Raw genomic sequence first — 18,041 nt, 5'->3', positions numbered from 1 at the left:
TGGAAAAAGATACGAGAAAATATCCTTTGAAGTAGTAAGTAAAGAAACATCCTCTAAATGCTTGACTTTTTGGGCCTTTTCATCCTTTGGAGGAGAAGCTTAGGAGCTCATCATTACGCTCCAATGTGAGTTGGAAATTAGACACACGCAGGTCTCCTCAAATTTTTACGAGATGAATTACAAACACAATATAGATATCATATCGCCGAACAACAGTTCTCAATATTGTTGTGTTCAAGGGTGAGTGAGCCAGTGCAACTGCAGGCACAAGGAACATAACATCTTAGTTGCCAGGGTTGGTGGCGCATTGGCGATGTAAGGAAACATTAATATTTCTCATAGCACCATTGTCTATAGGCAGTGAGGACCACTTACCATCAGGTAAAATAAAAATAAAAATTTCGATCTATCTCGTAGGGTTCAGCCAGCGTTTGCAACGTAAGCGCAAAAAATGTGTTTATTTACATCTTCACTTCAGAAACCTCTAAAATTACCAGTGTTTCTCTACTATATTGTGCATTTATTAAACATCTAAACCTTCCTCTTGAATCAATCTATCTATTAAAAAAAAACGCATCAAAATCCGTTGCGTAAAATTAAAGATCTAAGAATACATAGACACAGACAGACAGCGGGAAGCGACTTTGTTATAAAACGTGAAAAACTTACCATATCCGTCGTGATGTTTCTCCGGGACAGGCGGTGGTACGTGGTAGTTCGGCGTGTAACCCGCCGCTGCACCATGACTGAAAATGTTACATCAGTTTATGAAATTAATGTATATTACTATAAGCATGTTACTGTACAAGCTCGAACTACGGTAAATCTTAAGATTATCCAGTAGAATCTTAGATTTACCGATTATTATGAATGGTAAGTGTCCATAAAACTTTGGGATTCGAACTTTTACCATCATTCACTTGATAAAGCTTAGTATTTACATGTTAGGTTAGGTCGGAACGGAAAAAGTCAGAGAAAGTCGTCCCTTTATAATAAATACTTACATTTACCAATTCATGTCGGTAAATCTTAGGTTTTACTGGGAAATCTTAAGATTTACCGTAGTTCGAACTTTAACCGAAACACATATACTAAATACAGTACAGACAGCCAGTGCAACTACAGGCACAAGGGCCGTTACATCTTAGTTCCAAGGTCACATTGGCCTCTTGTCTATGGCCGGTGGTGACCATTTAAAAAGGTTAATTATAACACATTTCTTACCTGATGTTGTGCGGATGCGGATGAGAATGAGGATGAGGATGCGGATGCGCGTGCTGGTGGTAGTGCTGGTACTGGTCAGGCGGTGGGGGGATGGTCAGCAACGAAGCGAGGTCCTGCCACCGCTGCTCAACAGACATAGAACGCATGAGCGACTGAAACAACGTTATGTGTATACTTAATACGACATTAGCCGAGATATATACATACATATACATACATATATATACTATATTCCAACCATAAGGGGGGAAAAGCCGAATGAACATTTGACCTTGAATCGACGCGCATCATTGGTCGAGAGCTCGATTAATCTATGATATTCGCTGTGGATTTGCGATTGGCGTTTGAACGTCGACGAAACTGTTATCGGAATTTCGGAAGTAAAATTTAAGTGGAAATAAGTAGTTAAGTGTAACAGCGTTGTATTATAAATAGAGATATGTTAATCGTAAACTCTTAGTAGTGTTTATAGCTGAGTTATTAGCGAATCGCATGAAATACGTAAATATAAAGTTTGTTTATCTTTTTTCCTACTTCCATTGGAACAGGCTATAAATAAATACATACATACATCCTTACATATAGCATCATAACTTGCGTTAAACCTCTGCTGTTCACGAGATTTTTTAGAGCGAAACCCACCACGCTGACCTTATGCATTTTACATGGTATTCTTATTTTTCAGTCAACACTAACGACTATTCAACTTCCATGGTTACTTCAAACCCAGCTTACCCTCCACTGGCTTAGGGTGTTCTTAATAATTGTGTTTGAAATTCATTACGTGCTCAGCAATGGAAAACATCACGAGGAAACCGGTACGTGTCTAATTCCAATGCACCGAGTAGTCGAATAAACGCCAAAAATTTTCAAAGGAACAGGAGACATTAGCCCAGGATATACATATTTGCAGGGTTTTATAAAAATAGTGCCGAGATGGCTCAGTGGTTAGAACATACATTTTTTACATTAACGGGCTGTAAATTTCCCACTGCTGGGCTAAGGCCTCCTCTCCTTTTTGAGGAGAACGTTTGGAGCGTATTCCACCACGCTGCTCCAATGTGGGTTGGTGGATGGACACATATGGCAGAATTTCGTTGAAATTAGACACAAATTAAGCACATGAAAATTCAGTGGAGCTTGCCTGGGTTTGAACCCGAAATCATCGCTTAAGATGCACGCGTTCTAATCACTGGGCCATCTCGGCTTACAAACAATATTTAATCAATTTAAAAGTCGCTCTTAATTAACGTTCCGTTATAAATCTCCCAATGAAACCTCTTCTGACATCCATACGTCAAATTTCACCGTTCAATTTTTCTGTTGACATTGACGCGATCTTAAATCTTATTGCTATGCGATTAAGAGTCATTTTTAATTGAGCTAGACTGTGTTTGTTCAACTTGGGATCGCCGTGGCATCTTTCGAATATTTTTTAACATTTCTGTACGTACGAAATGTTCACGTACTCGCGGAGCTTATCTATATGTTGACTACGAGGAACGGGACCTAAATAAATGCTCATGACATTTCTATTTATGTCAGGCTCTGTGCGTGGTAGACACTCAGGCTGACCAGATGGAAAGTGTCTACCACCGCCCATGGACGTCTGCAAGACCGGGGGGCTTGCAGGTGCGTTGCCGGCCTTTAAGAAACGAGGACGTTAGGAAAAACCGTCGGCGAAAGCTGTAACCATTTCGTATAAGTGTGTTTTTTTAGGTTACGTCGGATGGCCGACTGGCGAATGGGTCTGATGGTGAGCGGACATTGCTACTGTTAGAAATAATCAGTCTTATCACCTACGCGACCAACATAAGGAACTATGGTGGACTTTTTATTTTTATAGATAAACTAATTTTTTGTTATTGACGACCACCGTGGTTGAGTAGCGTGTACACCGGTTTTCATACGCCACTCCGAGGTCCCGGGTTCGATTACCGGCCGAGTCTCTGTAGAAAAAAGTTCATTAGTTCTCTACGTTGTCTCGGGTCTGGGTGTTTGTGGTGCCGTCGTTACTTCTGATCTTCCATAAGACAAGTGCTTTAGCTGCTTACATTGGGATCAGAGTAATGTATGTGATGTTGTCCAATATTTATTTATTATTGTTATAATTCTAATATTATTGATTAATTTCATTTTTTTTTATGGTATTGGTTGGCGGACGAGCACATGGGCCACCTGATGGTAAGTGGTCACCACCGCCCACAGACAAAGGCGCTGTGAGAAATATTAACCATTCCTCACTTCACCTATGCGCCACCAACCTCGGGAACTAAGATGTTATGTCCCTTGTGCCTGTACACTGGCTCACACACCCTTCTAACCTATTATCATCATCATCGTGTCTATTGTTTAATAAATACATACATACATACATATATATATATAGCAACTTCATTCCAACAGGGTGTCCCTCGATGCGCATCGTTTTATACGTCTTTTATCCCTTCACGCTTAAACGCTGAACTGATGCACAGGTTACTTTAAAAACCACTCCTCGAAGGGGTAAAATGGGTGGTGAATTTTGGTGCACTACAGGTCAAATTCTGTAAATTCAACGCGGGCAAATCCGCAGGCATCGCTAGTACAACAAAATATCCACAACGAACGAAATGCTATTTGATCTATTAAATATTGGAACGCAAAAAAAACAAAATCTTCTAAATATGAAACACTCAAGTACAAACACTCAAAGTAAACGTCGAACGGTGAAAACCATATCAATGTTAGCTCAGCACTTGTCAACAAGCGCATGTGTTTACATGCACGTGTTTGTTTAGTGGCACGCGTACGAGAGCGTTCGAAATGTTCGACCGAGAGCCATTTTGTTTACAAATGGCCGATATATATCGTTATTTTGTTATCTGTGTAAATTTTTGCATAATGAAATTGACAAGCTGTCAAAAACATATTCGTATTAATACTAGCTGTGGTCCGCCATCTTTTCTCAGAACGAGCTTAATTTTAGTAATACCTTTTCAGCTATACTAATATCATAAATTAGCTATTCCCGCTATTTCATGCGGGTTTAAATTTAACAAAATATTACGTCAGCTAACTGCCAGTGAAAGTCCCATCAAAATCGATCCAGCCGTTCCATAGATTAGCCGGAACAAACAGACAGACAGATTTAAAAAAAAAATATTTTGGGGCATAGATAAATATGCATTTCGTAAAAATTTTAATATTACAAACAGACACTCCAATTTTATTATATGTATAGACGCAAAAGTAACTGTCTGTCTGTTGCTGTTTCACGACCAAACGACAAACCGAATTTGATAAAACTTGCAACCAAGCTTGAGCCCGAAAGAAGAATATGTTGTTTTTTTTTTAATATTATAATATACGCGTGGATTATACATACAAACCTTCCTGTTGAATCACTCTATCCATTGCTAGAAGCCGCATTAAAATCCGTCGCGTAAATTAAAAGATCTAAACGCACAGAGCGGGAAGCGACTTAGTTTTATACTCTGTTCATAGCAACCGGACATTAGTTATCTGTGGGATTTTCGAAATGTCAAAGTCATTCGTCGAATGTAAATTTTTTGGCGCCAACTCAACTGTTACCAAACAAACATGGCGTCCACAAAAGTAACGCTACCGTTTTCGATGTGTCAACATTTATTTAAATTTTGCTTATTAATCATTTTTAAGAGTCGACTATTTACAAACTAGAAAATGGAAGTTTAATATTTACAGCTACACGTGGATTAGCGGTTTTCTTCCATGATCGGGTTCCGTATTATAAAGACGTCTGTTGATTGACATCAAAACTAAGCACAGTAATTATTATTACTAGTGGATCTCCCGCGAAACTTAACGCTTAGTCGAAAGATATTTTTAGAAATTTCGAAACGTATTATAGGTTTTGTTTTGATTCCATTTCATTGTAAACCGCAAGATACTTAAAAATGATGAACCATTTTTTAAATAAAAAAAAAATAATCTAAATATACTTTATTCAAGTAGGCCTTTACGAGCACTTTTGAATCGTCATTTAACAAACAATTTAAAGTAGAGCTACCACCGGTTCGGAATGTAGATTGTACCGAGAGGAACCGACAAGAAACTCAGTAGTTACACTTTTTCAACATCTAAAAATACAGTCATGTTAGTTAAATACAATTATATATGTATGTCACGTCTCCCGCCTGGAAGTCAACGATAACATTTTTAATCTCAAATGTAAATATAAATAATGTACAAATCATAAGTCACATAATCGTATCTTAAAGTTAAAATATCCCTGAATACCTCGCATTCATTGCTTAATGTAAACAAAAAAAAAAACCGGTGTTCTAGAGCAGTTCTGGCTGCGCTCAGACTAGTTCTACGTAAGCAATTAAGCTATGTTCTGCTCCTAATTTCAACTGACGTTATAAGCAAAAAAAAATAACCTACATCATCAACTAATATTATAAATACAATTTTTTTTACATTAGCAGCCTGTAAATTTCCCACTGCTGGACTAAGGTCTCCTCTCCCTTTGAGGAGAAGGTTTGGAGCACATTCCACCACGTTGCTCCAATGCGGGTTGGTGGAATACACATGTGACAGGATTTCGTTGAAATTACACACATGCAGGTTTCCTCACGATGTTTTCCTTCACCGCCGAGCTCGATATGAATTATAAACACAAATTAAGCACATGAAAATTCAGCGGTGCCTGCCTGGGTTTGAACTCGAAATCATCGGTTAAGATGCACGCCTTCTAACCACTGGGCCATCTCGGCTCTCAATAAATGCAATAGATTCCTCTTATTCGTTATAAGACCAGCTTAGAATTTACAGGGGGAGATTAACCCTATGTCATCACATAGCGTATCCCCCCCGCCTACACGCAGGAACTAGAATACCGTGATTAAAAGTTCAAAGTCGGGGCGGTTAGTTAAAGTGATATAAATAAATAAATAAATGAAAAAAAAAAAACAAGAAGGTATATTTAATGAACTAACGTACGGGCCGACCTTGCAGCCGACTCAAGGCGTATTAAAATTACACATACGAGGCAGTAATTTGCCTGACACGCAATGCTAATGACACGCGGCGGACGTTAATAGCGGAGCAAGACCACCTCTCTCTAGTTTTAAAAGTCTTTTAATCCTGAACACCCGAGCGCAAATCTTTTCCAACGTTGATGATGCACTATTGAAGTCCTGTAGGCCTGTAGGCAGCCTCCACCAACGTCCAGACTTTAGCACTGTGATAAATATTAACCATACCTAACGAATGTGCCAACCTTGATAACTAAGATTATGTCCCTTGTCAAATTGGAACACAACAATTATACGTTGTTGTTCATCTTTGCTGGTGGTAGTTTGATGAGTGGGTGGTACCTCTGGTACTCGAGATGAATTATGAACAAAAATTAAGCACTTGAAAATTCAGTGGTGCTCGCATGCGTTAGAAACCCGCAATCATTTGTTAAGATGTACGCGTTCCGACCACAAAAACCCAAAATTATCATTGATTCGAACTTTGAACTCAGAACTTTAAGATCTTCTGAGAATTCCCTCGCACAATACTCCTGACTGAATGAGTAAATACAATGTTTTCTAGGTGATACGATGCATAAATTGCATTGCCAAGATAGGTCGTTGATAGGAAACTGTTTCGAACATTCTTCGCAAGTGAGGTGACATTTGGTCAAAAATTACCCAAAAGTGACTTGCCTGAAAGCTAGCCAGATGCTAAGACTGCCAATTAGCGCGACAAATATATCGCAACAGGTACTCAGAGATAAAGCTCGACGAAGACGAGATCCTTAACGAAATAAGAAGTAAAAGCTATAACCTGGTGTCAAAAAGGGGACGAAATATTAGCCCAGCAGTGGGTCACGGACAACCTGCTACTTAACAATATCTAACAAATTTAACACAGATTAAAATGTGTGTTTAACATTACACATTCAGTCTGATAATTTTTTTTTCATGTTTTACATGCGTTCCTAAATCATTCATCTGATTGTGATGAAACTCTGTCGAGTTATACGCATAACCGAGAACAAATTGACGACCCCACGCCCCCAAAAAAAACAACAAAAATATATCTTCTTAGGTTTGCCCTTAAATAAAAATACTTCCGGCAACTTAACTGCAATGTCTTATACCGCAATAAGTATACTAAATTATATGACACTTAGAACTTATTGACACATCAGTCAAAATGGCACCGTTACGAGACTATGCATGAATTATTTTAATAATATTGTTACGAAAATTGTAGTACCAATAAAAGCCGAATAAATCCGAGATACCTTATAAACTACACGCTGTGCCCCGGAAACGCTATCGTTTGTTTTTGTCAAACCTTATGTTACCTAATTTACGGTTTGAAGTGAGTGAGCCAGAATAACTACTGGAGAATAAACATCTCAGTTCCAAAGGTTGCCGGCGCATTGGTGAGTGTCAACCGTAGCTGTCACGCACGACAAGATAATAACAAATAAATAAATAATAAATAAATATTGGACAACATCACATACATTACTCTGATCCCAATGCAAGTAGCTAAAGCACTTGTGATATGGAAGATCAGAAGCAACAACGGTATCACAAACACCCAGACCCTTTTGTTTTTTTTCTCGTTGGAACAACGCGTTACGCGTTTCCCCCACGTGATGGAAAGTGGGGGGGGGGGGGGACTCCCCGGAGCCCTAGACACCGAGTGCACCCAGGCACGCCGGGTTTACCCACTAAAAAACCAGCGGTACCCTCTCCGTCTTTCGGCGGGCGCCACGGGATCGCTTGCGCATGCTACCGTGACGCCCTGACGGTCGGCCCGCCTATGCGGGCCTCCAACACCTAGAGGGAGTTCTCGGGGTACTGAGACCGGGGTATTTAACTAATGTTACTGTATTTTTGTATATTGAAAAAGTGTAACTACTGAGTTTCTTGTCGGTTCTTCTCGGTAGAATCTACATTCCGAACCGGTGGTAGCTTTACTTTAAATAGTTTGTTATATGATGATTCAAAAGTGCTTGTAAAAGCCTACTCGAATAAAGTATATTTTTATTTGATTTCGATGTTAAATCCATGAAATTCAACGACATGACAGTTCAACGGGCGGCCATGTTTGACGTTTACGAATGCGTTCAGTGAGTGGTCGAAATAATAATTTCGTTCGGTTCGACAGTTAGTAAATTTATATTTATATTCGTTTAGTTTTATTTACTTTTTCGGGCAATTCCTCTAGTATATAATCATCTTAAGGTATATTACTCAACACAAGATTATACACATGACTTGGAGACTTGGCCACGCGTTGCTGTTGTTCTGTTATACGTCGAATTGTATTGTACGACAATTGACAATGTTTATCCAAAAATCTTCTCTGAAATTCGCCGAATATTGATTATTTTAACATAAAAATTTCATGTCAAAATATTAAGCGATTTTTGAGTGAAGATAAAAACCCGTGACGTTAGACTTTGTTGATTTCCATATCGCATCCCCGGTGCGAAGACTTTTGCAAAAATTGTTTTTTTTTTTTTTTTTTTCAAATTTGTGTCCCGATGCAACCCTCTACTTGGTGCTGATACTTCCGTGAGATGGCGTGAGAGTGATTATGGTTTTGGCGCGAATCACGGTGACGCTTGGAGAATGTCAAAGTTTTAAATGCTTCTCCTGAAAAATTTGCACTAAAGTGGCGATCTCGCACCGGCGGCTGTGTTGCTCGCGTTTTAGGGGGTTTGATCGTCAGGAATTAGACATCGAATAGTAGCCTTCGTATTTCCTTTGATCTCAAGGTTGCTTCGCAGCAACTTTCATCAAATTCGGTTCAGCAGTTTTGTCGTGAAAGAGCAACAGACATAATAACTTCCGCACTAATAATATCACTATGGATTATTAAATATAAATTTAAATTGACAAAAAAGAGTACCTACTTAAGATTCACGCCGAGAACTTCCGGCGGAAGTTTTACATTCAATGCTATGTTGTAAAATGTCGAATTAAAAAGTGCGTAAATTCCTTCTCAGATCAAGTACAACCTTGCAATTACATATAAAATGTATACCACAAGTAACGTGTTTCGGAGAAGGCTTTAAATTTAGACAATTAACACGACAAGCATATAAACCTACTAAAACCTGTTCCATTTTCAAATCAGCGAAAAAAACTGCACAACTTTCCATCCCTCTCAACCTCATTCACCAGAGAGAGATGACAATACGTCCAATTCTGTCAAGTTAAACGACATCATTGTACAAAAAAAAAAAAAACTATCAAAGAAAAAAAAAATAAACACAAAAATAATTATAGCTTTTTATCCGTTCGCAAATTGGCGCTATTATCGTTCGAAAATGATAAAATTACCTCAACTGGGAACTAACCTAGGACCTTGAGATACAATTGCATGTTTCGGCTATCGTATGAATGTCAAATTTTTTTTAATCATTCGCTTTTAAAGACTTCAGTTTTGTTTGTATAATTGTATATCTTTAGATGACTTCCGGTCCGTATTGTATGTTTCGTTTGTACTGATATATTATGTAATGATCTTACATCCGCGTGTCCGTAGGTTTAAATGTTGAAAAAGTGTAACTACTGACTTTCTTGCCGGTTCTTCTCGGTAGAATCTACATCCCGAATATTCACTCCCGAGCTTCACTTGATATAGTTTGTTAAACGACGATTCAAATGTGCTCGTAAAAGCCTACTTGAATAAAGTATATTTTGATTTTTATATAACAAATTAATCTATGTTATTCCTCGGGAATCAAATTTGCGTCACCGAACTCCATCGAATACGATACAGCGGTTTAAACGTAAAAGAGCAACAGACAAACAGATCAGTTACTGTCGCATTTATAATATTAACAGAACCAAAAAAAAAAAAAAAAATTGGGATGAAAGGGAGATTCCATCGCGTACTTTTATTAAAAAAAAAAAAAATCGTATTAATTAAAATCATAATAAAATTACGCGCCGTATGAAATTGACTCATCAACATTCGATCTCACGTTTAAAAACACATTTGACGTACCTACACACACAGAGATCCTTCAAATATTTACTTAGACCTTTAAGATTCCATGCGTGATCGACGTGGTTTTATTAGCAAGGACTTCATAAACTATCGCTGGCTCGCAAAACGAACACATTTGATATTAAAAACAAAACACTAAATAAAATCTAGTATTGTTTATTTTGTTGATAACAAAATCTACCGGCAAGTGAAGCGATGGGCAGTACAGCTCCCGTCCGGGATTAACACGGATAGAGATGTGTCTAAACGATTCATACTAAGATTACGAATACGAAAGCAACTCTGTCTGTCTGGCTGTTCGAACCACTAAAACGAATTCGATTTAATTCCGTACGAAACGCGCTTGAGCTCCAAAAAAGGACATACAAACTATTCCAATTCCAAACAAACCTTAGATTTACGTATTCCATGCGATTCGCTAATAACTCAGCTATAAACACTACTAAGAGTTTACGATTAACATATCTCTATTTATAATACAACGCTGTTACACTTAACTACTTATATCCACTTTAAATTTACTTCCAAAGTTCCGATAACAGTTTCGTCGACGTTCAAACGCCGATCGCAAATCCATAGTGAATATCATAGATTAATCGATTGCTGTCAAATGTTGTTTATTTGGCTTTTCTCCTCTTATGATTGGAATAGAGCATAAGTCTTTTTCATTCCTAACTTCCAACCAATCCCTAAGAGTCCTGATAACTGCTGGAATAATCTAAAGGAAGTATCTAAATAAATCATTTATATTTAAGAACAACGAACGCAGCTTTTTCAAGGTTCTATTTACTTTATCTGGAATATGCAGAACACCTAACTAAAGCTTCAATCACAATTCGATAAACGACTTTGAAACGCACAGACGTTTTCATTTAAAAAAAACTGTATTTACAATAATAATAATTATAGTTGTTGCATAGTATACTTATTTTTCATTTTCCTCCATTATGTCAAACGTTTGAAGATACGGATCGACCAATTATGATGTAACTTTATCGTGTACTTACGTTTTTTAAAAAAAAAAAAACTATTTTAAAATATATATTTTTCGGAGTTATGATTATTTGAAACATTCTGTATATATTGTATTACTGGAAAGAAGCCTTGTTAATGAAAACGATTGGAGCATAATCCACCACGCCGCGTCAATGTGGGTTAGTAGGTACACATGTGGCAGAGCTGCATCTGACATATTAAGATTTAAACTCAACATAATTAAAGATTACTATTTAAATAAAAAAAAAAAAAACAATAAAATACACACAGCATCCAAAGATATAATTATGTTGAGAGTAATATGTCCTCATATCGCGCAAATAAATAACATATAATTACCTGATACTCATACAAATCCATTTTCGAAAACAAAAAAAAAAAAAAAAACACTTATAAAATAACTTAAACACTATATATTGCACTTATTCAGACTCCACACGTGTGGTATATTGCACGAAATTCACAATCAGGTACCGTCGGCTATTAATTAAAAAAAAAAAAAAAAAATCACATCGTCCAAGATTCGCGTCGGGATATATATACATATATGTTATCTGTCAAAATTTCCCGTCATTTTACGTAGTTCCCGCGTACCCCATGTTTCAAAATGGCGTCCGCTCGCCTCGCTCTCCGCTCGTTTAATACCGTACGACCGTAAAAAAACTTAAACTTAATACGATAGTGTGAAATCGTCGGACATTTTCTAACGGTACATCGTAAGGAGATTGCGCCGTTGGCTTTCTTTAGCTTTTGAAGTGTTTGTAATTATAAACATATGGTATTCGCGACGCCATTTTGTTGCTTATTAAAAATGACACAAGATTCAAAATGGTCGACGTAGCGCTTTTAAATTTGATTGATCTGAACAGTTACGACTGGTTAATACGTTTATAAATGTAATAATTTTTCCATTTTGTTATTATTACAAGTCTCTTTGTGCGAATGAAAACTTAACGATGTAGTGAAAGTTCTCTAGCTGTAAAATTATACGAAATCTAGATTATTCGCAAGCGCGTCTAGATTTTTTGACTTTGCAACTGTTAAATCAGCCTCCCGCTAAAGGAAGTTAATGCACTTGCTCCACGTTCGGCTTCGCACGAGTCTACGTAAGACATTTGTCTGTATCAATACTCTAAATACATATAATAAAATTGGAGTGTCTGTTTGTAATATTGAAATAACTGCTTTTTAATAAATGCATTTTTATACATATATACAAGAGCCGAGATGGCCCAGTGGTTAGAACGCGTGCATCTTAACCGATGATTTCGGGTTCAAACCCAGGCAGACACCGCTGAATTTTCATGTGCTTAATTTGTGTTTATAATTCATCTCGTGCTCGGCGGTGAAGGAAAACACCGTGAGGAAACCTGCATGTGTCTAATTTCAACGAAATACTGCCACATGTGTATTCCACCCACCCGCATTGGAGCAGCGTGGTGGAATTTGTTCCAAACCTTCTCCTCAAAGGGAGAGGAGGCCTTAGCCCAGCAGTGGGAAATTTACAGGCTGCTAATGTATGTATGTATACACGGTACGTATACCGAAACATAATTTTTACAATTTTGGTCTGTCAGTCTCTTCGTTCCGGCTGATCTCTGGAACGCCAGCACCGATTTTGACGGGACTTTCACTGGCAGATAGCTGATGTAATAAGGAGTAACTTTTATTTTAGAATTATATATAAAATAATAATACAGTCACGCTGCAATGTCCAAATACTGTCCAGCTTACCATCAGCCGTCACGTCGGGTGCCTCCCACCAACGACTAAACATCACAAAAGCTGCTTAATACAGAACTAATAAGTTATATTAAAATCTGCGAACTTAACAATAACTTTTTGTTAAATTCAAACGCGCACGAAGTCGCGGGCACAGCTAGTAGCATCTAAAACTCACAGGCGACATGTATTTTTCCGAAACCAACTACAACAACTAACAATCACCGAAATCAATCCGATCTTTAGAGAGAATTACATCCAGACAGATAGACTGACTACCCGCAGTGGTACCGTACGAAATATCATTTCTTTATCAACATCCAATGAGGGTATGAGCAACTGGATGACTAAGATCTTAAGTTGCCTTACATAGTTACCAGCACGCTCACCGTTAAAACCGGGATACACATTCGGCACGGTAGAATTTCTATAGGCTTTAGCTACGCAAGCTTGCACAAAGACCTAACACCAAATGAGAAGGACGGACGTTAACACTTGAGTCTATAGTATGCCTTGCCTTCGTCCCCATGGGAGGACATCTTCAATACCGGTTTCGGCGTATGATTTTTTGCGTACTCCATTCGTACTGTACAGTAGTTAAGTATTACATATTTTCCTGTTAACATATACTATTGTGAAATCACGGATTCGCTTGAAAACGAAAACGGTTTAGCTATCTGCATAGTATAAAACAAATTCGCTTCCCGCTGTCTGTATCTGTAGGCCTTGAAAAATACGCAACCGATTTTGATGCGGTTTCTTTTAATAGATAGACTGATTCAAGAGGAAGGTTTATGTGTATAATACACGCACAATATAGTAGAGAAACACTGATAATTTCAGAGGTTTTTGATGTGATGTCATAAATAAACACATTTTTTGCGCTTACATTACGAGTACTATAAACACAAAATTAAACACACGAAAATTCAGTGGTGCTTCCCTGGGTTTGAACGCGCAATCATCGGTTAAGATCGTGCATCTTTCTAATAACTATGGCCTAGTTATAAGAAAACTCTGCTCTTAAGAATCTATTAAAAGTCCCGCGTGGATCAAAACATGTCGCTGGTGACATCCTACCGAAAATTGCCATAGTATTCATTGTGCTTGTATTTTATGGAAGGACAGGTGTGATCATTTAAACACACACATCGAAAATATTATACTATACTTTAAAATTAACAAGAAAAATGTGCAATATTTTGCCAGCTAAGGCGGCCATTATTGACCCAGAAGCGTCACAGGAGATCTAACAGCACGAGTGTGTGCACAAATATACATTTTACCCTCCAAAGTGCACAATGAGAGCCAGATGAAGCACAGGGCCTGCCAACTTTACAAATCTGATCTGATATTTAGATAAAGTTTAACATAACTTTGTAATTTAAATATTGCAAAAGAGTAACTACTGAGATTCTTGTTGGTTCTTGTCGATAGAATCTACACTCCGATCGGTATATTAGTTTTTTTAACTATGCCGATTCGTAAATTCAAATATCTATAAAAATACATTAATAAAAAAAAGCATATTATTCGATACGAGATTATATTGATGATAAAAAAGCGCGGAGTTAACGCTCGTTGACTTCCAGGCGGGAGACGTGACATACATATATAATTGTATTTAACTAACACGACTGTATTTTTAGATGTCGAAAAAGAGTAACTACTGAGTTTCTCGCCGGTTCCTCTCGGTAAATCTACATTCCGAAACGGTGGTAGCTTCACTTAATATAGTTTGTTAAATGACGTTTCAAAAGTGCTCGTAAAAGCCTACTCGAATAAAGTATATTTCGATTTTATCTTGCGACTAACTTAACTTAACCTTAATCTAAATCAAATCGATCGAGACACTTAAACCATCAAAGAGTTTATATCGAAAATCAAACGAATCATTTATTGAAAACAAACAGACGTAACAATTTATTCACTACTGTATCGTAGTACTTAATGTATCTTTGTGACCTTCAATTGTACGATAAAGAGTTTTCATTAGATCCGGCTAACGTTATTGGCAAAGTTCAAGAGTACCACAAAAAATGACCAAATCTTGCATTTAACTGATTACGAGGGAAAAAAGCGACGTGACTGTGTTCTTAGTTTAATTACAGCCCATTCCAATGGAAGCAGGAAAAAATATAAACAAACCTTAGATTTACGTATTCCATGCGATTCGCTAATAACTCAGCTATAAACACTACTGAGAGTTTACGATTAATATATCTTTATTTATAATACAACACTGTTACACTTAACTACTTGTATCCACTTTAATTTTACTTCCAAAGTTCCGATAACAGTTTCGTCGACGTTCAAACGCCAATCGCAAATCCACAGCGAATATCATAGATTAATCGAGCTCTCGACCAATGATGTCGCGTCGATTTGCTGTCAAATATTGTTTTAGGTTTTCTCCTCTTATGGTTGGAATGGAGTATACGATACATTATGCTCATATTGTCCCCTATGAGTGCTGATAACTCTTTTAAAAGGAGATGGGCTAACAATTCAGAGTAGATTAGAATCTATACTGATATGTACATATATCATATATGTAAACCGCTGTACCGATTTCGATGACATTTGGAATGGAGATAGTTTGAGTCCAGGAGAAGGACGCTACTTACGAAGCTACTTTTTTTTTTGGTGGTAAAATGTGGGTTAGGGTAAATATGCTATAGATCCCGTGGCATCCGCCGAAGAGACGGAGAGGTATGCGTCTAGGGCATCGGCGAGGCCCACATACCCCCCCCCACTTCCACGTGGGCAAACGCGTAACGCGTTTTTCCAGCGAGATCAGAAACAAAAACGTGTGCTATTGGTATTTTTTTTCTAAATTTCGCGCGGGCACAACCGCAGGTTAAGCTTGTGGGTAGCAATTAAACATTCCTTAACAAGACACGAGATTTAAAACAATTAATCAATTCCTTGGGTCTTTGTGCCCGTCCTGGGCAATGACTACTCATCATATATACCACCACCAAACAGCAGTACACAGTATTATTGTGTTCCGGTTCGAAGTGTGAGTGAGCCAGTCTAACTACAGGCACAAGGGACATAACATCTCATCAAAGATTGGTACTTTGGCGATGTAAGGAATGGTTAAAAATCACCACTCACCATCAGGTAACTAGCCTGTCTCCCTACCTATATTGCCTGTTTATATACAGACAAGATGTCAATGTGTGTGTCTGTTTGTAAAAATTTTTCGAAGTGCATATCGATGTGCCGAATTCACGAGACACGATTTGATAACGATTGATGAGCGAAAGCAGCACAAACAGACATACTTTCACGTTTACTATATTAATGTCCAGTTGCCTCGACGGTCCAGTGGCTGCATGTCTGCAGATCTCGTCGGTTCGAACCCTGAATCGGATAACTATACACATATAGACCAGAATCTAAATAAACTGGATTTATTACGAGATCTATCTAATTTGTAACATTGTTAGTTGAGATCGGATCTTGCGAGCTGGGTTAGAACCTTGCAATATAAAATTTCAACGCCATAGAAAAAGAGTTTTTCTAATTGTCGTTGCGAGATTTGACCACAACGAACTGACATAAGACGTCAAGTAAAGACTTGCAACGGTAGGTCCACACGATACAGACTTTTGTCGTCCAGACATCTGTACAAACTGAGCCCGAATAAAAAAGTCTCATCGAGAAAATGTCTGTACGGACATTTCGTTACCTCCGACTTTTATTTGCGACAAAAATACCTTTTTTCTAAACAGCCTAGCATTTAGTTATTGCAATCATTAAAACAAATCCATGAAAACAAGAACGAGCGCCCACCCCCCGCCCCCCCAAGAAGGAAATCTCATACCTGAACATTTAGCAGATTAATGATTAATAATACGCAAACTTTCATACAAAGCTGAGACTTATCCAAAACACCGACTCTTGTCTGCGCTGCTAATTTGCACAGACAAAATTCAATAGAAGTCTGTGCCGAGTCTGTGTCGTGTGAACCTACCATAAGAATATATACACATTGGAAATTTATAGGAAGCTTAGAACAAATCCGACGATAAAACACCTTAAATAACACCATCGATATAAGTACGTAAACCGGGAACCGAACACGTTACAGTTACACGACACAACAACATTACTCTTGATGTAACCATACGTCGCAAAAAGCGGACACGATACTCCGATGATCTAAAGATCATTTGCGTGGACGTCTCGATAATGTGGTCGTTAAAGGATCAATCTAGATCCGTCATACTATTTAAACCGACTTCGGAATTTGTCAGTACTCGGATTGGTTGTTTGTCAACGATTTAATACACGATTTATTTATAATTCTTTCAAATTGGTATTAATGGAAAACCGGTCGCGGTTTCAATTCAAGACCACTGAATTTTTCGTGTGCTTAAATTCTCTTTATAGTATATCTCGTATCCGTTGTAGGAAAATATCGTGAGGAGACTTCCACGCGTCTTATTTCGTGGCGTGACGGAGTAAGGTCTAAACCTTATCCTCTTTAAAACCCTGGCTTAAAAAAATCTTTATAACTTTGTTTTTGCATTGTGTTATAGTTTGTGACATTTAATTCCGGATAGTCTTACATTCGTAACAAAAACACTTTCATTATGAAAGTAGTTTCCAAAAAATATTGATAAAAAATCAAAATACATTTTAATCACGTTGGCTTTTACTTGCACTTTTGAATCGTCATTTTACACACTGTACTAAGCGAACCACCGTTTCGGAATGTAGATTCTACCGAGAAGAACCGCCAAGAAACTCAGTAGTTACTCTTTTTCAACATCTAAAAATAGTCATGTTAGTTAAATACAATTATATATGTATGTTACGTCTCCTGCCTGGAAGTCAACGAGCGTTAACTCCACGCTTTTTTATCATCAATATAATCTCGTATCGAATAATATGCCTTCTTTACCGATGTATTTTTTACAAATGATTTGAATTTATGAAACGGCAAAGTTAAAAATATCTTCGGAATTTTATTATAGAAACGGATACATCGCCCCGAGAATGATTTATTGACTTTGCGGAGTCGGAAACTTGACGTTATAAGTTTAGAGCTTATAAGGACAGACGCAGGACGTTTTACGTGCTTCTCCTTGAAG

At 37.7% G+C, this 18,041-nt stretch overlaps 1 protein-coding gene across 5 annotated transcripts in view; it reads right to left on the bottom strand.

Moving 5' to 3' along the window:
- Positions 1-18,041, bottom strand: part of LOC113394099 (segmentation protein cap'n'collar-like) — a 120,458-nt gene that overhangs the window by 16,611 nt on the left and 85,806 nt on the right. For 4 of the 5 annotated variants that reach the window (XM_064220134.1, XM_064220131.1, XM_064220130.1 and 1 more), the window contains 2 exons: positions 1,225-1,376; positions 670-746 (listed from right to left, as the gene is read on the bottom strand). In XM_064220134.1, coding sequence (XP_064076204.1) covers positions 670-746; positions 1,225-1,376 — 229 coding nt within the window. The remainder of the gene's footprint in view (positions 1-669; positions 747-1,224; positions 1,377-18,041) is intronic. The other variant, XM_064220132.1, reaches the window with a different exon arrangement.

This window comes from Vanessa tameamea, chromosome 31 (genome assembly GCF_037043105.1).
Source record: "Vanessa tameamea isolate UH-Manoa-2023 chromosome 31, ilVanTame1 primary haplotype, whole genome shotgun sequence".
NCBI classification, from domain to species: Eukaryota; Metazoa; Arthropoda; class Insecta; order Lepidoptera; family Nymphalidae; genus Vanessa; species Vanessa tameamea.
The sequence above is the reverse complement of the archived record's forward strand: the minus strand, read 5'-3'. Positions and strand labels throughout refer to the sequence as shown.